Source organism: Rhineura floridana, chromosome 4 (genome assembly GCF_030035675.1).
Source record: "Rhineura floridana isolate rRhiFlo1 chromosome 4, rRhiFlo1.hap2, whole genome shotgun sequence".
NCBI lineage: Eukaryota > Metazoa > Chordata > Lepidosauria > Squamata > Rhineuridae > Rhineura > Rhineura floridana.
The window spans coordinates 174,806,753-174,833,185 of NC_084483.1; the positions used below are offsets into that span (position 1 = coordinate 174,806,753).

Here is a 26,433-nt window from a genome sequence, read left to right on the forward strand (position 1 = left end):
AGAAACATGATTGCATTTACAGGAAAGAAATGAGATAAGCTACAGAGTGACAGTCTTGTCCAATGCAGAGGCTGAGAAGTTATGGACTAAACAGATCCTGCACTAAAAATATACATCAAGAGGTATACCGTTCTGCTCTCTCTTTGCAGTGAGAGACTTGGTTCTCTTTTTGGGGGTCCCTCCAGTTACCTGCCTTTCAGCAGTGCACCTGTGTTCTGCAAATGGCACACTGCTCTAGAGTGCAGTGGGGAGTGGGAGGCAATGGAGAGTGGAGGGTCACTCTTTTGGGCAACAGGTTTGGGAATATAGAGTTTCCTTTCCTTTCCAATGCTATGATTTTAGCTTCTCCACTCAAAATAAGAAAAAATATTATTATTAGATTTATCAGTCACTTGTTATCCAAATGTCTCTAAGAGACATACATTATTAAAAGTCAAAATAAATATACATAAAACAATAACAAAACAACCAGCACCCCCTACAGCCACAGAAAGCTTTGGAGGAACACTAATACAAACAATATTATCTTAGTCTATGTAGACATCTGTATAGTATGGTTCTGTTTCATGCCTTCCTCGTCACCCCTTTCTCAGGATCTGAAGTGCTCCTGGCACAGAGCTGTGTGGAGGGAAGAAATTAATATCCAATTTTTGGTAGTCAAGAGATTAGTGAATCTGGGCAATAACACATTTTAGAATTTAGGCAAGGAGTTTTAAGGTAGGCCTAATGGCCTGAGAATAACACACGTGGAGAACCCACCCATTCCTACTTAGTTTTCCGCTAAAGTTTTAAGAGGGCAGCCACTTGGTTATGCCTGCTGTGCCCCAACTCAAAAAGGGGGCAGGGGAAGAAGAAAAGGCTGCTCTAGGGATAGAGACACTGTTGTGCCAGTTGCAGGGCATCGTCACCTCTTTTCTGAAAATGGGGGGGGGCACACAACTGTAGTCAAACTCCACCCCTTTTTACTCTAAAACTCTGACCAAATCAGCTTGAGTGTTTTTTTTAAAAAAAAATTAGCTTCAGGAAGATTTCGCTACTGATTGGTAGATCAACCCGTTCGTCTTCCAGCTGTGGCCAATAGAAATGCTTTGCTGCAGGCTCAGGCAGAGACAGTGACTAGCCCAACACTTTGCTGTGGGCTGTCCTGAAAGGTCTGAAGTCAGCAGTGGGCAAGGGAGATGTGGCCAGTGGACGGCAGAATCACTTCAAAATGCAGCCAGAAAAACCATTCTGGCAGCTTTTAAAGTGATTAGTGTGCCCACTGCTAAGGTGTATGCAAACCCTCCCCGTCTTGTTTGGACAAGCAGTTATTTTGCAGAAGGCATCTCACAGCGCTTGTTTTACTTTGGATGGGGTGGACTGAAAAGGACTAAACAAATAAGCATCCTTAGCTGGAGTAATAATACAAAGCCATTTGCATTCCTCCACACATCAGCTCAGTGTGCCAACTAAGTTTCTCAGTTGCCAGCCGGTGCTTAATACTTTTGCTGAAGGCTTCAGCTGAGCCACCCTAACAATGCAGAGGACTTAACTCCTGCAAATTAAGCAGCGTGGGAGGCGGGGAGAGGAAAAGAGAGACAAATCTGATGAAAGAGCTTATGCACTGGGGAAAACCGCCAGGGGACGGGGAAATCAAAACAATTAAACCATTAGTCTCTGGTTAATGTGGGCTGTTGTTAAATATGAAGCAAGAACATTCATAGCTGGCTGAGTAAACAGGACCGAAAGGGTTTTGTTTTTTTAAAGGCCCATTAAAACCAGATCAAGATCAGCAACTTTAAATAAGCAGGAGCCACAAGAGAAGGTAGAGGAAGGACTTTAGCTCTGTTTTCCATCACCACTTACATTTAGGCTTGTCAGCTGTGCACTCAGGGCACAGTACTACCAGGAGCACAAACTAGCGGTGCTCTGTGACCTCTTTGTCCTCTCATCTCCGCTTCCTCTCCATGTTCATTGGGCATGAAGGAGACAGCAGTGTTGTGGGCAGACCAGCCACAGGGATTTGGGCTGCTTACCTTCCAGATGTAGGCATTCTGGTCGCTTGAACCACTAATCAAGAACTGGTCATCTGGGCTGATGCTAGATTTGACATAGAAACTGGAGTTTTGATGTCCACTGAAAATGGACCCTGAGATTCAACAAAGAAAACCAATTTATTTATTTTCATTTATTTATAGAATTTATTAGTCGCCCATCTGGCTGGCTGTCCAGCCACTCTGGGTGATGTACAACATAGGCATATAATACCTAGACATTGAAAATCTAAAAACAATGAAGATAAAATCTACCCCACCCCAAAAGCCTGCCTGAAGAGCCAGGTCTTCAAGGCCCGGCGGAAACTCATCATAGAAGCTAAAGTAAATCCAGAAACAACTTTGAGCAAGTCAGTTATATATACACAGACCAAAGCTGTAGCCATTTCCTGTCAGCTCACATATACTCCTAAACGAGTTGCTTAAGCATGTTTCTTGCACTCTAGAGCTCAGGTCTTCTCACACAAGCTACCAGGGGCAGCTGTTACCCAAGAGTATGAAGGAAGAGGAGTAGCACAAATTAGTCCTCAAAAGACAGAGTCGAAGCAAGTCACAAGAAAGCACAACTCCACTCCAGGGTTTGCAAGCCACACACGTAGCTGTTGCATTATCCTGTATTGTACAGGAATAGAGGAGAATGCTCACTGGTTTTCTTGATTGAATTTACATCCCACCTTTCATCTCAAAAGGAGCCAGGGTGGCAAACAACAAGGGATAAAACAATAAAAGCATCTCAAAAACCATTCCAATACAGACTGGGATATTGTTTGGTCTGCGTTTTTAAGCAAACCACCCTAATCTACCCCTCCCAGATGAAAATGTTGGAAGTGGGGCAGGAGCAACTCCTGTTTGGATTCTTTTGTTTCCAGAAGGAAAATAGTGTTAGGGTCCTCCAGCTGGCTAGGCTTGCTTAACTTTACCTGTGCTCTTCTCTGCCTAACTTCCTGTTGTTGTAAACTGATATGCTCAGGGAAGCTGATCTGCCCCTCCTTCCTTTGTCGTCTTCTTCCACTGTCTGAGGAGAGAGGAGACATCTCTGTCTTTGCTCTCTCTCCTGAGCCAGGAGGGCAATCCCCAAGTCTGGGCATTGCACCTCCAACCCAGTTTGTTAGTTAGAACTAGGTATGCCTTTTCTATCTACTATGTATTTCTATAAAGTAGCTTTTCTTATTTCACTAAGTCTTAAGTCTCAGTGGTCTCAATGCAGGGTAAAAGCCTGCTACTAAGGTAAATACACATATTGGCAGACACGCAGCTCAGACCGCTGAGTATCCCTGCATATATATATTTCCATAACAGATAATATGGATGGGATCATCATCATGATGTTTTCCCACTTTTCCCAATAGTGCTTGGCTTTAAAAACAAAGTGTACAAAAATGTGTAAAAGTGGCATACTTTAGGGTAATACATTTTGAAATGCACATATTAATATAGGTATTCTGTGACAAAATATGTATTTAAATACACATTTTCAGAGAGTTTTTTTAAATGACATATTAATGCAGAAATGGACAAAATGGACTTAGGAACCAGCACAGAAATTGACACAGCAGGTAATAGGCTTATCTGTCCATCCCTAATACTGGGCCATAAATGCTCAACCAGTCCCTGTCCCCAAAGGAATTTATTCCTATTTCCAGTATTCACCTTTAAAAGAGAATTTGGCATATACGTGTAAGGACTGGATTGGAAGAATGCAAGGAAATAACAGGAAATTGGAATGGGAGGAGTGAGGGAAACAGGTAATTTTCTATCTCTTGACAGCCTGATAGGGTCTTCTTTTGGGGGGGGGGGGAATACCAATTCATGTTATGTTTCAGCCTTCCCCAGCCTAGTGCCCTCTAAATTTGGCCGAAATAAATTTCTCATCATCCCTGACTATTGGCCGTGTTGGCTGGGGCTGATGGGAATTCAGCAACAGCTGGATGTCACCAAGTTAGGGAAGGCTGTTAGATTCTCTTGCACAATGAGGAAGTATCCCTTTAAAATAAAACAGCAACAATAAAATAAAAGATTTCAAAAAAAATCACCAGTAGTCTTCCTTCAATGCTTCATAATTTGTAAAGCTGAAATGGAGAACTACAGGACAGACAGTATTAGAAATTGGCCTAGTTTGGAAACAGCTGCACTCATTTAAGCAACATGCAAAATAGTTGATAAACCTGTCTCAGTTTAGGCAGATCTTCAGTGTTCCGACACAGAAGAAGATCAAAGTGAAAGTTCAGCCTCAAGCTTTTTAAACTCATCTCCAGAGGGTTTTCATTTCAGACTGGAAGAGCACTGGCTTTCAGAAGTTGGGGGTGGGTGGAGAGGCACAAACAATGGAAAGGAAGCTTACACAGTACACAGAAGCAGACCTTGCCACTAGGAAATACTGCCAATAGTCTTAACATTTCAGGCTAACAGCAAGCATCCATTACCGTGCAATTTCTAATATCTCCCCACAATGAATATTAGTAACTTGATACATATACGTTAAGGGGAATGTAAGTTGAGTGGTTAATGTGCATATTAACCAGCCATTGTGCATATTCACCAGGGTTCATGGAGAATGTGCATGTATCACCTGAATTTTGTACTTTCTCTGGCCACTATGCATAATCTCCAACAGGCCTTGGGGAATGTATATATCCCTTAACTGCATTTTGTATGTTCTTTAGTCAATATGCATGCTCCAGTCAGAATGCAGAGTCTCCAATTATACCTTTTTTCCTATCTCTTGTTCAGAAGTGTACAATCTGCATTCCCCCCCCTTGTGGCCCACTGCCTAATCTCATGTGGCCCATAACATACCCTCCCACTGATCAGCAGAAAGGGGGGGGGCTCCAGATAATGATGAACATTTTTCTGCAGTCCATCCCCTTTTTTCACTATTCTCACCTGTTCCCCCGATCAGCTGAGCAGCACAAAGGGAGGTTGGAAGGAAAGTTTTACATCTTTCCCAGTTCCCAATTCTGATGGAAATTCCCCCTTCCCTTGCTGCTATTATGCTAAGGAAGAAGTTTAATAGCAGCATGGGATCAATCATTATTGGAATTGCATGGTATGGAAGATTTGACCAGCTGCAGAAGGGTTACCCAGCAGGGAAAAGAGGATTTGGGGAAGGGGGGAAAAGAGAGTGAGCGAGCTTCCTCTGATCCCACCCACTGCTGGCAAACTATCTGCCCCCTGCCTTTCACTCCGGTCAGCATGAAATGTTCTGAAGACCAATTGCTGGAAATCACAAGCAGGGAGACTACTGTGACATTCATGCCCTGCTTGTGGGTTTCCCACAGGCATCTGGTTGGCCACTGTGAGAACAGGATGCTGGACTAGATGGGCCAGTGGGCTGATCCAGGAGAACTCTCTTCTTATGTTCTCAGCTCCATTAACATTAGAGGGGGAAACCATATACCATTGCATGTGTTACAGTTTTTCATAATTGGATTTAAGTAATAAATCTATCATGTTTTGTCCAATTTTTACGTGTCAGGAATTTTTCAAAAGGGTGGCTCTGAGCAGATTCTGAGCCTAGGGAACTGTTTCCAGGGTACCAAAACTGAACTGGGCTCATAGTCCTTTCAGCTTGTTTGGCTTTCTTCATTTCAGTAGCTTTATTTAGGTGGACCAATTAATTTTGTTCACTTGGGAGTAAGAAACCCTTGCTGATCTACTGCTCATCACCCAGAGATCTACCATTAGATCCTGATACACCTTTTGCTCACCCATGCTGGTAGGCTTTACTCTAGCCTGGCATTCAAAGATGGACAAGGATTTCACTGTTTATGATAAATGAAGTTATTTAAGGGATTTGTACCCTGCCATTCAACAGATTGGCTTATGAAAGGTTAAGATCCTGATAAAACAAATTCCACCCACTCTTTTCTTCACCCTGATCAGTTACTCAATATACTCCCTGCAGCACAGTTTGGGTTTGCTGCTTGGATCTCCCAAGCCTTCCAGTTATGGTAGGTTTTTAAAACCTTTTAGCATTCAGCACTTCGTAGGTATCATGAAGGTTCAATGTTTTGACAGGGAAGCTGCTACTCCTCTTACTTCCTGCATCTGGTATCTTGTTTCTTAAGGAGGATATGCATCGACTCAGGGACATGAGTCACTGGGCTATTTTAAGAATTCTGTAACAGCTTACCTAATCTAGTACGCCTTGGAACTACTGCCCCCAAAAGCTGTGGCTCCTGGCATGTCAAGAACTGGAAGTGCCTGCTGCTAATGGGGAGAGTTACGTGCAGATGCCAAGCGCTCTGCGTTGACTGTGAAGATGGAAAGGGCCCATTTCCAGCTTCACCACAGACTGTTATAGAGGCCTCCATCTGTCCTGAAATAGAAGGTAGTTGTGGCACCCTTGATATTGATGCCAACACCACTAACTTCCAGCAATAACTGACTTTGTAATGGTAAAGGTAAGATGGATTCTTCTTGGTGTAGACATACTGTGCTACTGCTTCATAACCTCAAGAGAGAACTGCCCATTCATCTTTTTTGAAAGTCCAAGCATGTGGGGATTTCCTCAGCTCCCTTTCACCAGACCTAGCAGGTAAGATGGTGTTCTGCTGGATTGGAAGGGGCAGGCTCCGGCCAGACTCCTCTCACCCTTTTATAACACGCCCTGGGATTTAAGATCACATTCTGCTAGTTGAAGCAGAATGGCACCGCCAAGGCCCTATATATGAGCATTAATGGCTACAAATGGAGCTACCCACCTGTACCAAATACGAGTTAGCCCAAAGCAGCTGAAAAGGGAAGATTTGTAACAGTTGGCTTCCCTTTTTTCTTTTTCTGCTACAAACATAGATTGCTGTGGGCAGGCTAGAAACGTTTGTGGGATGTACTTCCAAGGCTGCTATAAAGCAGGGATGGGGGAACTTGTGGCCTTCAAGATGCTGTTGGACTATGCCTCCTATCATCCCTGACCATCAGACATGCTGGCTGGGGCCTGATGTGAGTTGTAATCCAACAACATCTGAACACAGGTCAATCTGGAAGCAGAGACTGACCAGACACCACACACATCTTGCTAAGTATGGCTACAGCATGTGCCCCCCTCTTTTTGGCCATACACCAAACAAGCAATAGAGGAAAAAGGAGATTAAAGACAAAGAAGTAGTAGAGAGAGCAAAAGCAAAAAAAAAAAAAAAAGATCAAGCAACTGTTGGCAGACAGGATGACTGGCCAGGTACAAGGATTTCATCAGGCTAAAGGAGTGGAAGAGATGGGACTCCGGGGTCTCTCCATTCACTCTGCTGAAAGACCAGTTCCATCAGACTCCTCCCTCAACTATCATCTACAGCAGCTATCCAATCAGGCTCTAGAAGAGGGAAGACCAACAATTCTGTCTCCTCTCCTTGAGATCTTTCAGTTCCAGCTGGTTAGTACAAGGATTCTGTAGCTATGAAATACTGCCTGAGTTTCCTTTTCTTTTTTTCCTATTCCCTCCCAATCCCTTTTCCTTTTGTGTTGTGCCTTTTAGATTGTAAGCCTGAGAGCAGGGAGGCAGGTGTTCTGGGACTCTTCTTGGGCTGAACAATGGGATAAAAATGCTCTACAATAAAATAAATAACTAGCTATATAGCTCCAACAGCCAACAGCAACAAGCGAGTCAACGCTCCTTCATGTACCACTTTGCAGCCTTCTTCCTTTAAGTACTCCCAAGTGGCAGCAGCCTCTATGTTTTTCTTGTACTGCCTTCTCCCACCTCAGTCCCCGCAAAAATCCAGATGCCACCAAAACAATGCTATTTCTACAGCTACAAATATACAAGTTTACACAATCGCCCTACATTTTAAAAGTGTGTTCTGATTGTAAACATCAGGCTTTGAATAAGACGTTCACATTGGGTTTGGGAAAGTCAATGCACCCGAACAAATCCCATTGGCCCTTGGCCAATTTTTATTAAAAATGCACACAATTAAATTACAGGATATAGTATGAGCTCAGATGGCTGGAATGTAGACAGACGTTCATGAAAATTTCTCTCTGGCTACATTTCCTCAAAAAGGGAGGGGGGGGAGGTGAAATAATTATGCTGTACAAACTTTCTGGCAAAAAGAGATTTGAATCAGAGGAAGTACAAAAGGGAAAGCTGAAGCAGCACCTGCTCTTTTCAAACTTATTCGGTCAGCCTTTCAGTATTTGCTGCTCTCTGGTGGCCTGAGGACAGATTTTGAAGAGAAGCCAATGACTAAATAAGGGGGTTGGGGGGGGGGAGATGGGGGAGACTTATTTCTTCATTATAATATGACATGGAACTGAACATTCACACATGATCTGTAACTATATTTCATTGGTGTCTGTTTAATAATTTATAACTTACTACAGGGAGATACTCTATGGATGCATATACTGTGTATTATAATAAACAAATATTTTGATTTTATGATTGCAGTAGCTTTACTTCTCGGTAAATGTTGATAGGCATGGTACAGCAGAATCTAGGTTTTGCCAATCTTGCATTCCCCAAACGTTTTGGACTACAACTCCCATCAGCCCCAGCCAACATGGAACAAGTCTCATTGAATACTGTGGGGCTTCTTTTCCAAGAAATATGCATAGAATTGGGCAAAGTGCAGACACAAATGTATGTGTCATATTCACCTGCATTTAATGAGTGCCTAGGTTAAGAATAAACTAGTTTTTGACAATATTATTCTTACCTGGAGCGGTCTTCAGAGTTGACATACTGAACATGTATATATTGTCATCAGTACAATTAGCGAATAGGCTGGTACCACTCGAGTCCAAAACAAGACTAGAATAACCTAGAAGAGAAAAGATTCTAGATGAAAGTACCATAAACAAGTTGCCTGTTCAGATATCTATGGAGATGTTTAGAAGAAACAAGTGGAAGCCGCAACAAAATGTTTCTGTGTGGAGTGTCCCACGCAGCCAGCTATATCTCTTCCAAGATACTCTGTCCTCCTCCTCCTCTTCCCCCCTGGTTTCCACTCCTCCAACAGACATGCAGCATTCTGCACTTACTGATCATGTTCAATCTTCAATGGCCGGTTTGGGGGTCATTTTGACACCCCCATAAATATATTTTTTTGTATTTCTGCAAACCTCGATATCGCTCTGAGAATTCTCATATCACCCTCTTGTTTCTCAGTGACCTTGCTTTGGCTACAATCCCATCAGCAATTGCCACTCATGGGCCACATGAAATTAAGCCAGAGGTTGCCCACATGTACTCTTTTAACATTTATTTTGAAAGTACATACACACCCCACCTTCAGTGCAAAATAATGAATAAATGGAGTGTCATAACATGGGCTGGGGAGGACTCCATATATGATCAGTGTACAGACAGGCTCATGGAGAGAGAATTGCCCAAGTCATACAGAGATTTAAAAGGCACTTTAAGGATATGGACTCAGCACTGGTGAGATTGTTCCCATCATCCAGTTTCAGTTAGCAGCCAAGCAACTGCAGTTTCCACAGCCTTCAGTGGCAGCCCCATGTATAATGCATTACAGTAATCTAATACGAAAGTTACTGGAGCATGGATCCCTATGGCAAGCTCACCCTATCCAAGAGTTGCAACTGTTGCATTAGCCTTAGCTGTTGAAAAGCTATGAGGCTACCCGAATTTCTAGTGATACAGTAGATTTTAGGAACATACCCAGACTGCCAACTTCCTCTAAGAAGAAAACATTTCTATCCAGAACAGGTTGAACATCACCTACCTACACAACCCACCCACCAAGTTCCTCCATATTATCTGGATTGAGCTTCAGTTTATTAGCACTCATCCACTCCAAATCAGATGTCAAAGGAGTAGAGGTTGGTATCATTAGCATGTTGATGGCATCACGCTCCAAATCCCCAGATGACCTCATTCAGGGACTTCATGTTGACACTGAAAAGCATAGGGGCCAAGATGCAAGATCTTATAGCATAAATGCCGCAGGGCCAAGCAGCAGTCCACAGACGCCATCTTCTGGAATCAGTACTCCAGGTAGGAAACCCCCACTCCAGAGATGCTATCCAGAAAGATAGTATGGTCAATGGTACTAAATGCCACTGGGAGAATTAGGAAGACAATGCTCCCCACTCTTCTCTTGGAGTAGGTCAGCAGGGCAACCAAGGCAAGTCAAACTGACAGATCATGATGTGTCTCATTCTAAAACACAATCCTAGTGTACCAATGCAAAATAGACACTACTTAAAGAGACAGAGAAAAAAGTGAAGAAAAACCTGTCATTTTGTTTGTGGGGGCCACTGGCACCCCTTCCTTTTTGAGCACACTGTTAAGTCATACCAAGTTTACGAGTGCTGGTCCCAGGGTAACTGAAAGACCTGGATGGCACTGGATCCTGTCGATACGTGGTGTAGTTCTTGCGCAGGTCCCATACCTTGATTACACTAAAATCCAAGAGACAGAACCTCTTAAAATTCCATACAAAATCCTTTCTGATTTGTAATACACATACCAAGCACACCAAGGAGAATGGAACTCTGTATGATCAATGGGCAGCCAATGCCGTTACAAAGATCCTAAGAAAGAATGAAGGCAACTGTGGCTGGGAGAGAGGGCAGCACCAATTAGTTCCCTTCTCTGGCACATTCAGAACTACAACGAGACTTTCCATGTAAAAACATCAGCCTACATCAGCAGAGATCTGACGACTAAGGAAAAAAACATTCACCATTAAGATGATGCTTTCTGCCACTTAAAAAACTGCAGCAGCTTCTCAGCATTTTTCAGGACAGGGGCTTGGTTCCAAACTAGGCTTCCATTAGAAGGATCATTCCCTGAGCAGAGTTCACAGGAAACTCACCAATGGCAGGGGCAGAAGGTGAATTTCCAGATTCCCCCTTGCCCTCCTCAAAACTCTGCTCTGGAAGGTCGGGGGAACCCCCGCTGCTGCCAACAAGATCTTCCGGTAGATCTCTGTCCCATCCATAAGGGGAACGAGCCTTTCTATTTTTGGACAGGCAATGAGGATCCAAGCCAACATATGCAATAAACTGCACATCAAACACTGGTTGACGTAAGCATGGCATTTACTAAACTTGTATTCTTTTAAAAGAAAAAAATCCAGTTATGTGAGATGTAATTTTTCTTAAATATCACCCACGCAATTGTATAGTAAAAATGGAAGAAAACCCTTCTTGGTTATTACTGCATAGAAGGACTCCCAAGTGTTGTAACTTCTGGCCTGTAGTCAAATGGGGAAGTTATCCTGACTGAGGAATCAAGGCAAAGGGGAAACCTTAGTTTCTCTAAAGAAGACATCAACTGTGCATAGGCATTTTAGCAGTAATCTTAGTTACGTCTCCCATATTGGCAGCAGCAAGAATACCTATGAAGTGGGCAGGAATCCAGACAAGGAAGGAGAGGGAAATCCTATTCATTGGTCTCTAGCAGTCTGAGATTTCATCCTGTCTGGAATTTCCCATACCAGCCAAAATGGGTGCATAAAACATCTTTTGTCACAATATTCAAAAAGTCTGCTGGATGGATGATTAATAATTTCCTGTAAAGGCAGAGGTATCAAAGGGGGCAGACAGACACAAAGAACCAGGCATTCCTTCTCCTAGTATGCGCCCCTGCCAGTTCAACTGCTAAGACAGAAGGGTAACCACTGTCAGTTTTCTACCTTTAGATACTTATGCAGGTTTAATCATGAAAGCGCACCTTACACCTGTAAAGCTTGCATGCCTTAATTAAACAAGTGTGTTTCCAAATTAAGATGATCATATATTCAATGACATCATTTGAAATGATCCTTAAATCCCCCGTAACTTTTCAAGCAGTCCTTACCCCCAGAGGAGAAGCAGTGGAGCAGGCTCTGCTCTAGTAATGTACATACGAGCAAGACAGTGCAATACTAGGGGCGCTCAATTAGTCTGTTCTCCTTCTGGCAGTGGAATTTAAACTACTCTCAGTTGGGACAGATCGGAGGACAAGAAGGGTTAAACAATTGCACGAACTGCTTCCTTACCCATCAACTGACCCTGCTGAGATTAAGGTGTGTTCATCTTGAAGTAGCACCACTGTCACACTCTGTTGAAAATCCTAAAGACAGAGAGAGAGAGATCTTTTTCAGAGCTGGATAACACTACGGCAAAGTTATGTGATGTAGCTTCAGCGCTGATTTAACCTGAGCATTCCCTAGAAACAGGTTCAGCAGGCAGCTTTCCCCTGCTCATCAGCTACCAAACTTTGTATTTATAAATATTCCTATAAGTAAAATAAACAAACACCATCTCATAAAAAATATGATGGTGGTGTACAATAAAACGTAATATGGAGCAAACAGATTAAATTAGCAATCATTTACTATTCCTTTGACATCATTAGCTATATATCAAACAGCTAATACTTACACAGAAAATGAAGCACACACAAGGAGGTGATTAAGGCTGCAATCCTATTGAAAGTTACCTGGAAGTAAGCCCCACTGAACAGGGTGGGGCTGACTTCTGTGTAAATACGTATCGGATTGTGATGCAAGCCTTGGAAACAAATTCCAAAAAACTATTAGCTGCATCCACGAAATTGGACACCTTATAATTTCAAGATGCAGGACACCGTACTTTGACACTGCACGCAGACCTGTTCAGATTTCAGAATTCTTTCTTCTTGAACAGGCTCCACCCTATGGCCCAACTTTGACAGGTGGGTGGGACAATCCACCTGCCAATCAGTGTCATTACAACATCACTTGATTGACAGGTGGGCCTCCCTGCCCACCTTTCAAAATCCTGATATTGGAGGTCAAAAGGGGGAACATGGGAAGGTTTGCAAAGCCCATCCTGTGATCCCCCTTTCAGCCTGCGACATCGGAAGGATGATGGCAAAGGGCTTTATGATCCCCCCTGCACTGCGCATTTGCACCCTGGATGTCAGAGGAGCAAAGTAGAAGCATGGGAAGGATTGCCAAGGACGTTCAAAGCTTCCCCCTGTGGCTCCTTTCCACCTCCTATGTTCAAAGAGCAGCACTGGGAGGGAGAAGTGGTTTCCATTGAATTAAGAGCCACTTCCCCTCCTTGAGCAAGGCACACTCCAGGTTGGGAGTGTAACTTGCTGAACAATCGGGAACCCATTTTAACCTTTTGATTGTTCTATTGAAGCCCTCCCCTTACCTGCAGGTGGGCGTGGCTTCCTTCAAATGGCCTGGTGGGCCAAGTCTGGCCTACAGTCCCACAGGTTCTCCATCCCTGCTCTAGAATTTCTTGGGACATCCTTTGACTATCTGTTGGGCTTCCATGGCCCCACATCTATTACTGCAGCCATCTTATTCTGCACAAATGCAAAATAATTTGTGCAAATTGCACCCCACAATCAATGGGATGTTCAGTTCACAGCTTTTATTAGGAATTAAGCATTACAGCACACTCTATTAGTTACCTGCACACACAATGCCAACTAAGATATGGGATGTGGCTCAGAAGATAAAACTTGCACATATAATAATTACTAGAGAAGGTCAATAGCAAGATGATAAATTTGTAAGAAAAGTAGATTTTTTTCATTTGTTATTGGAATATGAGAATGCAGGAGGTAATAAATCCATATAACTATTGGAGAAGACAGACAATAGATTTAAAAAAATGTCAATTATTATACAATTTAAAAAATGAGTGACTGGGATATTTATATTGAGTACCAAAGCAGGACTACAGCTGAACATCAAGAAGACTAAAGTAATGACAACAGAAGTTTTATGTAACTTTAAAGTTGACAACATGGATATTGAACTTGTCAAGGATTATCAATACCTCGGCACAGTCATTAACCAAAATGGAGACAATAGTCAAGAAATCAGAAGGAGGCTAGGACTGGCGAGGGCAGCTATGAGAGAACTAGAAAAGGTCCTCAAATGCAAAGATGTATCACTGAACACTAAAGCCAGGATCATTCAGACCATGGTATTCCCAATCTCTATGTGTGGATGTGAAAAAAGCAGATAAGAGAAAAATCAGCTCATTTGAAATGTGGTGATGGAGGAGAGCTTTGCAGATACCATGGAATGCAAAGAAGACAAATAATTCGGTTTAGAACAAATTAAACCAGAACTATCATTAGAAGCTAAAATGATATGGACACATAATGAGAAGACATGATTCACTGGAAAAAACAATAATGCTGGGAAAAACATAAAAAGAGGAAAACTAAACAAGAGATGGATTGATTCTATAAAGGAAGCCGCAGACCTGGCCTTACACAGATCTGAACAGTGTGGTTTATAACAGATGCTATTGGAGGTCGCTGATTCATAAGTCATAATCAACTTGAGAGCACATAATAAAGCTTAATGTATTTGCACAGCATGTATTTAATATTTATGTAACATTTGATTGTGGTTGAATTTTTTATTTAATTATTGTAATATAATGTTGAATCTGTTTACTATCTTTATACTTAGACTATTTTCTCTTTTAGAGCTATGCATTTATTAAATATTCTATTAAAGCTTTAAAATAAAAAAATAAAATTACCTAGCTGCACCACTGGTTCAGCATCTGTTTGTGTATCTGGCTAGAAGCAAGGCTAACGATTGCTAGAGACTCATGTGGACCTATTTCACTGAATTTGGTCCTTTCCCCCCTCCCCTCAGAATTTACTATGTCTACAGTTTATTTTCAAGACAAGGCAGAGCTTAACCTCCTGAGGCAGAACATCTTACTAAGCTAGTCTCTTATTTGCACTAGCTGGTCTTAAAAGGACCTTCAGATTCCAAAATCTTACCACTGAGGGAGCAAGTCCTTTCACACTCTGCTTTTTCTTCTTTAGCTTGGATGGCGTCTGCTTGTCAATTACATTGTGGGCTCCACTTATTTGCTTCACCTGTCTGTAAAATCCATCTGAAAGGCAGTTTCAAGACGAAATATTAAAAGCACTTTTGCCTTCATCACAGTTCCACACAGAAACTGATCTAGTAAATAACCTGAATTCCAAGATGACTGTCACAACTCCATAAGGAAAAAAAAAAGTTAGCAACCTTTATGAATGCTGGTGACCTGAGCCAGTATTAAGTGGGCAACACTGGAAATGTAATAGGGTGAACCACGTTCAAATCACCAATAAAGCTCACTGGGTGATCTAGTGCTGACCTGTTATCTCCCAGCATAACAGGTTGCTGTGATGGTGAGAAAGAGGGGCAGGGAGAAATAGATATAGGAAGTACCTTTCTTATTACATCGAGTGTCCCAGACCATGATGTTCCCATCTCTTCCTCCAGTACAGAACACAGCTGTGGAATAAACAACACAAAACTCTCATTTTCAAATACTGAGACATTTTTTAGCTGCAAAAAAATCTGTTCCAGGTTTAAAAGCAACCTAATTTAAACATATTATTCTGCAATTATTTAGGAAGGATTCTGCTGAACAACTTGAGGTCTAAGCAACTTGCTGTTGCAAAGAATCTCCTTCTTTTAACATGTCTGGATCATACAAAAGGAGAACTGGATTTTCCACTTAAAATGTTCCTGACAGTTTCTCCACCAGTCGTCTTTTTGAAATTGCCACTGAAGGGGATTCCATCTCTTCTGAGCTGCCTATTTGAATTGTCCATCTTTCTTTGGGCTAAGTGTACCTCCAGACTGCAGATTTCGTCCACTGCTGAATTCACAAAGTCACCAAGTCACAAAAAACGAGCTATTACCTTGTATGGAGGTCTGCTTCTATGCTTACTCTTCTGTAGTTTGCCATGTCCGTCAACCCCTGGTCTGCTGTCTGGACTACGGAGGATCAGGATGAGTGCAGATCCCCACATGGCCTGCAGCCATCAGGGTGATGTCAGCTGATTGACAGGTGGGCATGGTTTGAAGAAAATGGCCTTGTGGGCCAAATTGGACCCCTGGCAGGCCAAGATTGGCCCTCAGGTCAGAGGTTCCCTACCCCTGCATTAGGTGGTCCATATCAATGTGCCTAGCTCAACACACAAAACGCCCCATTTTTTTTTAAAAAAAAAGATAGGTAGAATAGAGTATTTATGATGCAGCTGCATATGGTTATATTACACCACCTACTAGATGTTTCAAGCAGCAGTCCAAGCTTTCATCCAGAGGACAAATAAAGCATTCTGGCTGGAATAATGCCAAGCAGCATTTTCCCCAATAGTCATCTCAAATCTACTTTACTAAAACCTAAACTTTGTGTGTCTGGGACTTGCCTCAGTGACCACAGTAAACAACTGCTCAAACTTCTAGATAAAAAGATTACAGAGGCAGAAAAGAGAGTTTCTCTCTAGATCAAATATGTGCAGTGTCCTCAGCATTTTCTCATGCAACTTAGCGTGTGTGGCACCCATTTTAAACCTATTTCTTCACATGCACCAAGAGTTGGACAGTAGGAGTCCTGTGGCACTTCTGTTTAGGTGGATGAGGAAGAGTAAAAAACTACCCTACAGGGCCAAACTGAAATGACTGCCTTTTCACCCACCAATGATCTGAAAGGGACATAATATCACCCTTACAGGCAGAGACTGCCAATAGACCTAGTTGCGCTGATGTGGATGTGAGGCTTCTGCCTCATTTATGCAAGACTATCTACAACCTAATGCAATGTAACGTCTAATCAAGGGGAATCCAGGAATGTCAAAACTCTCATGTTGACAGCAGAGCAGCTTTTTAAGAGCCTGTGATAAATCCAGCGGGAAGAGATAGTTGCTCAGTGGTAGAATACATGATTTCCATGAAGAAAGTCTCAAGTCCATTCCTGGCTTTTCCAGTGAAAAGGTAACAGGTGATGAGCAAGTCATCTGACTGACTTTGAGGACCCACCAACAATCAACATCGACAAAACTGTGGTAGATGAACAAATGGCATAAGGGAGCTTCCTATGATACACTGCTTCTGATTTTTAAAAAAGTGCTAAGATATACTGAAATATAAAATATGAATACTTACCTCTCTCAAATTTAGAGAAAGCAACTGACTTCAGGCTGCACTGGTGTCCTTTGCACACTCCCAGTAGCTCACCACTCCTTACATCCCAGACTTTTGCAGTTTGGTCTCCTGAAGCAGTAACCTTAAAGATAAAGATATCTTATCTTTAACCTTACAAGCTGGCCTTTTTTGCTACAAAGAACAGCTAAGTCTTATGATTCTTCCAGACTATAGCTTATTGTGACACCAGCTTTTGAAGGCAAAAACCATATTTGATCACACACATAAAAGAAAATCTCAGTGCAATCCCTATGCATGTTTAATCAGAAATAAACTCAAGCAAGTACACTAGGATTTACTCCCAAATAAATCTGCATAGGACTGCAGCCTTAGAAGGTGGCAGGTACATCTGTGGACTCAGATATGGGCAAGGTTGAAAGGTTGGAATAGCAAGTAATGCATCCCCCCCATTCTTGGTGTGCAAGACATAAATACATTAAATATTGTAAATTTAATAAGGAGGTGCTGGATCAAATCATGAGAGCTAAACAACTAAAGGGGTGGAACTACCTTTTGTAAACAGAGAAGCAACCATAAATGTTATGCAAATCACAAAATACAATATCAGATTCATTTGTGGATTCTAGTCATGCAGCTTCTAATCTTAACTATCCCTTTACATTTTTGTCCACAGGTATTTGGAAAGTAAACGAAGCTCCCCTTAACTGACACCTTCCGTATACCTCCATTTTTAAGAATCCACATGTGGACAATTCTCTAACAGAGAGTTTGCATACTTTGGCCTATGGAAACAGCAGAACACAATGGTGGAGTAAGCATCATTTGAGGATGTGCAGGTAAACAAATCTTTGAAAGTATGGGGGAGGTTATTCAGGCTACTAGTGATCTTGCCAGAGTAGAAAGAGACAGAATGAGCACTGTAGTTTGTGACAGGCGAGCCAAACAGGGAAGGGATAGTACTCATTTACTCACAATTTTGTGTTCACCAGGCATCCAGGAAAGATCAAAAACAGCATTTGAGTGAGCCTGCCACTCTAAAGAGAAAATAAAAGCACATGTTAGTTCCAAGCCAACAGCATTAGTCCTGTTGAGAGACAATAAAGGAGAATGTCAGTTTACCAAAAAATTGTGACTATTATCTTCACCAAGCTTGCAAAACAATAACAGCACAGTCAACTATGTGGAACATCCACAGTAATGGGTGCATACTACTTTCATACAAACACAACTTCCTTTGTGGGAGGAGGGTTAGCAGGAAGAAACCCCAAGTACAGAGCAATGCATTTGGCATGGGGGGGGGGAGGATGTGGCTAGGAAGTGGATCATCCCCTAAAGTTTTGGCTTGCCATCAACTGGGTGTAGGTGAGAAAAAAGTATGCAAGAACACACACAAATTATAATGAAAGTTCTGCTGCTTTTAAATATTGTTTTAAGTTCTTGTTCACAAAAACTGCCAGTTATGTAATCAGTCGGTTGGTAAAATGAGTACCTGGCATACGCTGGGGGGGGGGGGGCGGTAAAGAAAGGCCGGGGAAGGAACTGGCAAACCCACCCCATATATATGGTCTGCCTTGTAAAGTCACAAGACGTCACCCTAAGAGTCGGAAACGACTCACACTATAAGTGCGGGGACACCTTTACCTTTATGTAATCAATCAAAATGCTTTTTTACATCTATCTTTACAATTCAGCTCATGGTTCCCATCAAGGATCAAGTTTCCTTTTACCTCTAAAAAACTGCTTGTTACTTTTCTGTGTATGGGTATCATACAGCCTGACAAATCCTTCTTCATTTGCAACAGCAAGTACATGCTGCACATCTGGAGCTGAAAAATAAGATAGTATTTATACATTTGAAAACATTTTTAAATCATTTTGGATAATACTCAGTTGAAGAGGGTGCAATTTACCTCCAAGAAATGTCAGAATAAAAATGTATGGTAATTTCAGAATTAAATTAAACCAAGGACATATACAGAATAATATATAACTGCCCTGATTTTTTATGATGGGGTGGGGAACATTTTCTGGCTGCAGGGTCAGAACTTCATCTTCCCAACTCCTGATAGGCGCCAAAGTTTATAGGTGGATGGGGCCACCCACCTGTCAATCACCTGCCATCATAGTGACAGCAGGCAATGCTTCCCTTCGAAGCCCCAATTTTCAGAACTTCAAAGCAAACTGCAGGGCTTTCAAATGCAGAGCAGATTGAAGGCAGGCTCCAATCTATCCCAGGATGGGAGCACACCTTTAAAGGCTCCCCCTCCATGTTTCTCCCTTAGATCTCTGCAGTCTGAAGAGACGGAAGGTGCTCTGCAACCTGCCCATCAAGTGATGGGCGGATGGGAGTGTGCCTTCAAATCCCATGTGCTTCTACTTCAGACCTCTGAGATCTGAAGGAGAACAGTGGAGGAGATTGAAGGTGCACTCTGATAGGCCCATCAGCTGATGGGAGCATGCCTTCAAATGCCCGCCCTCCACTAGTGATGTCAGCTGGTAGTCATGGTTTGGGGAAAGTCATGGCAGTTACGGTTTGGGGAAAGTGGCCATATGCGCCCAATTGCACCCTTGGGGGGGGGGTCATGATTGGTCCAAAGACAGGAGTTTCCCGTTATATGATATGGCAGTATACAAATACTTTTATAAAACAAACAAACGAGCCGTGCTGGATCAGATAAAAGGCTCAGCTATTCCAGCATCCTGTTCTCACAGTGGCTAGCCAGATGTCTATAGAAAGCCCACAGGCAGGACATGAACAGCGCTCTCTCACTCACAATACCTAGCAACTGGTGTTCAGAAGCATACTGCCTCCATTACTGGAGAGAGAACATAGCCATCATGACTAGTAACCATTAATAGCCTTGATCATTCAAGAATTTATCTATTCTTTTAAGCCATCCAAGTTGGCGGCCATCACTGCTTGTGGGTGTGAGTTCCATAGCTGAACTATGTGCTGTGCAAAGAAGCGCTAAATTTTCTCTGTCCTGAATCTTTCCACATTCAGCATTGTGAGACAGGGACAAAAACATTTCTCTAACTACTTTGTCCATGCCATGCCTAATTTTATAAACCTCTGTCATGTCCCTCCCCTTATCTTTTTTCTAAACTAAAATGTCCCAAAGATTGTAGCCTTTCCTCACAGAGGGGTTGCTCCAGCTTCTTGATGAGTTTGGTTGCCCTTTTCTGCAGCACTACAATATTTACAGATAATATCTCCCCTACCTGTTGAAAAGGCGCAGCCGAACGGAGGAACTGGCATTCCCATTTCTCCATATGAAGAGTGTTCATCTTCATTAATACATTGATAGCACTCCAAAAGATGATTTAAGGAAAACCTCGGTGGCAGACCTAAAAAAATAGAAGTCATGTTTTGGAAATATAAGTAGCAAAACTCTGCAAACAAATTTATGGGGTCAACCTCTTTGCAAACCTGTGCTATGAATTCACAGCATGTTAACCTGGACCTTTGCAGAAGAGCTGAAGCTCAGTGGTAGAACATATGCTTTGCATGCAGAAGATACCAGGTTCAGTCTCTGGCATCTCCAGGTACAGCTGGGAGAGATTCCTGTCTGAAATCTTGGAGAGTTGCTGTCAGTCAGTATAGACAATACTGAGCTAGATAGACCAATGGTCTGACTTGGTATAAGGTAGCTTCCTATGTTCCAATGTGCTGCAGTAATAATGCATCCAATACCTCCAGCATGACATCTTAGCACAAATGTGCGAGAACGTATGCACCCATGCTAAAAACTGCTCGGCTGTTGTTTCCCCTCCACCCTTTAGGAACAGGCAAAGGAGGTAAGACTCTGGCAACCAGACAGGAATCCTGTTATATGCTGCTTGAAATGGAACTAACCAAGATGGTGGCTGGGGTTCCTGCCATGTGTAATTGCAGTGGTAATTCTAGTTGCTCTAAAAGAGGAGGTATTATGTGCCACACAAGAACATATGCCAACCTCGCATCATGGCTTGGGAGAACAGTGCAGAGGTGTGCTAGTTTTGCTATGGCCTCCAACTACTTACTTATTTTTCCTGTCTGACTATGAAAACATTTAAGGAAGTGGAACAGGAGGGAAATGGTATGAAAATCTTCTGTTATGATCAAGGTTTTGCTGGGACTTAAAAAAAAACTTTTTTATTGGATTTTCTATACAGGCAAATATCAGGATAGAACATAAGAGGTGCAATTAATATCAGTGTTACAAGTGGTCAAATCATCATTAAGGGTAATATATAAATAATGAAATATTGAGGAAAGAGTGGGGTCAGACACAAAAAGGATTTTTAAAATGGTCTTTGGGAAAAATCAGTCATGTTGTTTGGAGTTTTCTAAACCAATCACATACCTCCTAGGAGACAGAGCTCCAGTTTCCAGAATGGTTTAACAGTCAGTCCCAGGGAACTCTGAGAAATGTAGCTCTGTGAGGGGAAGAGGGGGCAACTTCAGCACCCTTAACAAACTACAGTCCCCAGGATTCTTTGAGGGAAGACATGACTGTTTATAAATAAATCTAATAAATAAATAAATAGTGGTGTGACTGTGGTCTTACTGATTTCGGACAATAAATTCATCAAGATCAGTTAAACTGTAATCTGGAAGAAGACAACGGAGGAAGAGGGGTGATGGGGAATCAAAGTTCTGTGCTGGATGGAGCGTTAGACTTATGAGTAGATACCTCTGTTCAGCTTTGAAGCTCACTAGGTAATTTTGGGGCAAGAATCACACTGTCTCTTAGACTAACCCACCTCACAGGATTACCATAAGAATTAAAAAAAAAGTATGGAAAAGGGACACCACCATGCTCTTTGGAAAAAGCGTGGGATTAAGAAGTGAATAAATTACATTAAAATGGGCTCAATGCAGTGCTCAGATTAAAAGGGGACGGCAGTGAGCCCAGCCTCCTTTTGCAAAAGGGAGACATACGATTTTGCCAAAATGGGGGGCTGAGTCAGGAGTTGGGGGTGTCTATAGATTCCATTAGGAGGGGCGATTCTATCCTCCTCCACCAACTCAAGCGCTGGCTTACCAGACCAGAGGAGGAAGTTGGTCCAAATACTCACCCTGCGACCCAACCTGGCAGCGACGAACAAGGGAACGGAACAGCATGATAACGATGGCCGCAGCACAAAATCCTGCTTGCTCCCTGCGCCGCGCCCGCCGGGACAGAATAGCGACTCTGTTCTTGCTAATGCTATCTCCCGCCAGCACGAAGTACCCGCCAAAGTCATCTCGCACATAGTCATTGGATAGAACAAGCTATGAAGCCACGCCTCCTAATTGCCATTGGTTTCCTTTCCACCAGCGGGATAAGACCACGCCTACCGCTGGCTATGAAGTTGGCATAAGCGCGTCTCTTTCCCCGCTCCAATTGCGCATGCGTAACAGCATTCACTATCCTATCACGTTCGTTCATTTGAGAATACGAGCCTCCGCTAAAGAACAGCGACATTAACACGCATGCGCACTAAAAGTGCCCTGAGGAGGGGGACGCCAACGCGCAGGCGCACCTAACAGTGTGGCGGCTGCACACGCGCAGTGAGCTGCTGTTAGACCACGGAAAAGGAACGGCAGCTGCGTGCGCGCGCGCACCTTTGTGTGGATAACAATAAAGTGTTTCCTTCTCAGGTCTGTTAGGGAGTTCTTATATAACACAGAACACCATGGCCTCAGCTTCTAAATCCTTCCTCGCCGATGCTGGCTATGGAGAGCAGGAGCTTGACGCCAACTCCGCCCTCATGGAGCTGGATAAAGGTAAGGTGAAAAAAGGGGTGTTGGAAGACATGTGCGCATGCGTGGAAAATGTCACAGGGAAGGCCCACCCCTTTTGTTGCAAGGTGGGGAGTTTGAAAGCAGGCTGGGTCAAAATTAGGAAGGTCTGGACGGTCATACCAATCCTAAGAATCCTAGAGGGGTAATTGGTAGCCAGAGGCAGTAAACACAACAGGGAGGCTTGTGGTACCTAAAGAATGTAATTCTATACATGTCTACTCAGAAGTAAGACCCACTGAGTTCAGTGGGGTAACTCATAGGTAAGTGTATACAGTATAGGATTGTAGCTTTATGTTATGGCATAAGCTTTTGTAGAATTTTGTCCATGGAAGTTTATGTAATAATAATAATAGGTTTATTATAATATTTTATAACAGCTGTTTTTAACTTTCTTCTGATTATGTATGGTTCAGTCAAGCTTGGTGCAGTTTTCCTGACACAATTTACATGGAAATAGATGTCCTAAGCTGGTTGTGGTTTGTGTGATAATAAACAGATTTCAGCAATTTACCATTTAATTTTTTCCCTGTAGGAAACAAACACCTGGGACAAGAAATATCCAAATCCAATCTTGTATTTGAGATCTTTTTTGTCCCAACCAAAAATCTTGTGTTACAGCAAACATTGGAGCAAAATGAATACAGGGAAGCAGATTTAAGTCCCCCATACAAAGTTTTTTTCTCTGATAATTTAAAAGAGCTTGCAACAAAAATATTCTGAGAAATTCCCAACTGATTCCTGCGTTGAGGATATTTTTTGTCCCAACCAATGGAAAGCATTGGGGTATAGAATGTCCCATAAGATTTTTCAGACAAATAGTGATCCTAGGAAACAGCATTAAGGGCAATTAGTTCCGCTTCTGTGGATCACTTCTGATGCATGACTTTGTTTTCGCACCTTCTCTTATCCTGAAATACCTTAGAATTCGGCTTGGGATAGTAAAATGTCCCAAAATCTATCCATGTAAGTTTCTTTGTCCATGTGGAAGGTGTCACAAGCCCCTCTTACTGGGATTCCACAATAAGCTTAGGCCATCTTTTAGTTTAGAAAGCAATGGAGAGAAGAAGAAAAAAGTTGTTTTGCACTTCAAATATGGTGAGAGGTAGGTTAGAAATCACTTTTATTTTCATTCTTCCATTTTTCAGCTGCTTAATAACAGTAGTTTTCTGGCTGACGTACGAAATGAAACATTAAATATCACAATTACATCAATTCCAGTAAAACAACAAATAGAACAACTATAAAAACAAAACTATTTCAGAGTGGAGATCTAGGTAGTAAAAAGTCGCAGGAACAAGCAAAGGTTGATCATTACTAAATATAGGTACTGTAATTTCCTGTTGCCTAACTTTCTTTGATAAATAAATGAAATAAGTATCAACATTTTGTGTTGTTTGTTCACTCAGCTTCCCTTTTCTTTAATATTAGGTTTTGGGTCAGGATCTGACAACGTTTAGTGCCAAAAATATGCAAAAACGCAGAAAATCAGACGGGGGCAAATACTTTTTCACGGCACTGTAGTATGTCCACTGTTAGCAGATGGCTTCTGTTTGTCGAACTAGATGAACCTCTGATCAGATCCACCATAGCAAGTTTTTGTGTTAAGATTAAAATGTAATTGTTAGAATTAGTAGATGCTGCTTTTCATCAAACACAGAGTTAATATTTTCATTATCCCCATAGCAGCTGCTGTAATCCAAGGGTGGAGAACTTGTGGCCCTTCAGATGTAACTTGCATCAGCTGCACGCAGCATATGTAATGGTTAGGGATGATTGGAGTTGCAGTTCAACAACATCTGGAGGACCACAAGTACTCCATCAGTGCTGTGATTATTCTTCTGATCCTTCAAGTGTGCATAAAGTCTCTTTATGTCTTTCTTTATTTTCTGGAAGGCCATCTCTGCCTCTAACACACAACAGTCTAGCAGCAGTTTTCCTGTAATATTGGCACAATGAGGGAAGCTGTTCCTGTTAAATTTCTGCCTGCCACATACCTGTGTGCACAAGCTAGTTCTGATGTTGAAGATAGCCCTGCATTCACTTACCACATGCCATGAAGTCTAGGTATGTGTGCTCTATTTCTTGCATGGCTGCAGAACTCCATTTCACACATAACATAGCAGCAAACCCAGGTTTGCTACTAAATGTATGCTTAATGGAGAGCCATGGCCAATCTCAGCTGTATGGTTTCTGTATTAGTAGGATACGTAAGTTGTCAAATGCTTTTTGTTATGTGCTCTTACTTTAAGATTTTATGTGTATACTTAAAAAATCTTACAAGGGCACCTAACAGAATAATGTGTGAGGAATGTGGCATGCTTCAGACTGTGTCCAGCTGATTTTTTAAAATCACAGTATTCAGACAATTTACATTTCTGAAGAATGAGGCAGTTTTTTCCTTTAGTGCTGAATTGTTCTGTATGTTTTCCATTGATATACATAGGCTTACATGCATAGTACAACCTACATGCATGTTTATACAGGAAAGCGCCATTGCTTTTAGTGGTGTGCTATAAAAATGAGCTCCTTGAATTGCAAATGGTGAGTCAGCCACCAGAGTGCAGCTAGGGAGTTCTGGTGCAATGTCATGTAAAGGATACAATAGGGTTGTGTCTGAATTGGATGTTGGGGCCAGTGAGTATGTCCTGAGGAAGAACTCTTGCAATAAATGAACAGAACAGTATAGGGATGAAAAACCATATAGCACTTTGTAAATTTCTTGCATGTGTATGCTCATACATCGTGAAGAACATTGTGAGGACTACTGTGTACTCTTATATTCTAAATAGCTATAAACTTCACATAGCTAAATAAATAAATACTAAATTCATTCCCATATTTGTATGTGTATAAAAACCCATATTGTGTCTGAGCACAACCAGGGATGGAATCTTGGGCTTGTAGAGGATAGCTGAATGAAAATAGCAACCCAATGTGTAGTATCTGTGAAAAATGCAAATTCCATGTTAGACATCATAAGAAAATGAATTGAAAATAATACATCCAATGTTGTAATGCCTTTATACAAACCTGTTGTGTGACCGCACTTGGAATGCTACACTTATGGAGTGGAGCCAAACCAGCTCCCTGGTTTACCAGGGAGCTGGCAGCAATGAAACGAATAAGATGGGGACTTGAGCGATGTTGGCGGAAGACTCGGTGCGAGTCTGACCGAACACGGGCTAGAGCCTATCTGAAGGCCTACTCCGTGGCAGTGCGGGCTAAGAAGAAACTTTTATTTTCTGCCACCATTGCGTCTGCTGGGAGCCGTCCAGCGGAGCTGTTTCGAGTGGTCAGGGGTCTTTTAAACTCTGGCCCCCAGGAGGGTAATATAGACCACTCAACAGCCCACTGTCAAGAATTTGCACGGCACTTTGCAGATAAAGTCGCTCAGATTCGCTCCGACTTGGACGCTGAAATTGATACAGTCTCAGGGGATGTAACTTTGGCCCCTGCTTGTCCAATAATAATGGATTCCTTTCAATTTGTACAGCCCGAGGATGTGGACAAGATCCTTGGAGATGCGAGAGCCACCACATGTCTGCTGGATCCTTGCCTTTCCTGGCTTATCAAAAGTGCCAGAGTGGGAGTGGCCGAGTGGGTGAGGGGAGTAGTTAATGCCTCTTTACAACAAGGCAGAATTTCATCGCGCCTAAAAGAGGCAGTTGTACGGCCTTTGTTGAAAAAGCCCTCCCTGGATCCCTCTATAATGGGAAATTATCGGCCAGTCTCCAACATTCCATTTTTGGGCAAGGTAATAGAGCGTGTGGTG

General features: G+C 42.3%; 2 protein-coding genes across 4 annotated transcripts in view; one reads left to right on the forward strand and one right to left on the reverse strand.

Annotated features, from left to right (window-relative positions):
• DTL (denticleless E3 ubiquitin protein ligase homolog) overlaps window positions 1-22,170 on the reverse strand; it is a 46,984-nt gene extending 24,814 nt beyond the window's left edge. Inside the window, exons 1-11 of the mRNA XM_061625269.1 lie at window positions 21,953-22,170; window positions 20,114-20,239; window positions 18,619-18,717; window positions 17,864-17,925; window positions 16,892-17,012; window positions 15,167-15,232; window positions 14,728-14,843; window positions 11,978-12,051; window positions 10,291-10,394; window positions 8,687-8,791; window positions 2,016-2,128 (exon numbers count right to left, since the gene is read on the reverse strand). Of these exons, the coding sequence (XP_061481253.1) occupies window positions 2,016-2,128; window positions 8,687-8,791; window positions 10,291-10,394; window positions 11,978-12,051; window positions 14,728-14,843; window positions 15,167-15,232; window positions 16,892-17,012; window positions 17,864-17,925; window positions 18,619-18,717; window positions 20,114-20,239; window positions 21,953-21,998 (1,032 nt within the window). The 5' untranslated portion in view covers window positions 21,999-22,170. The remainder of the gene's footprint in view (window positions 1-2,015; window positions 2,129-8,686; window positions 8,792-10,290; window positions 10,395-11,977; window positions 12,052-14,727; window positions 14,844-15,166; window positions 15,233-16,891; window positions 17,013-17,863; window positions 17,926-18,618; window positions 18,718-20,113; window positions 20,240-21,952) is intronic.
• A 163-nt stretch (window positions 22,171-22,333) lies between these two features.
• The window catches only part of INTS7 (integrator complex subunit 7), a 64,124-nt gene continuing 60,024 nt past the window's right edge, over window positions 22,334-26,433 (forward strand). For 2 of the 3 annotated variants that reach the window (XR_009762416.1, XM_061625267.1), the window contains exon 1: window positions 22,339-22,643. Coding sequence is in view for 2 of the 3 variants with exons in the window: in XM_061625267.1 (XP_061481251.1) it covers window positions 22,553-22,643 (91 nt within the window). In the remaining variant the exon portion in view is untranslated. Of the gene's footprint in view, window positions 22,644-26,433 lie in introns of all 3 variants that reach the window. The other variant, XM_061625268.1, reaches the window with a different exon arrangement.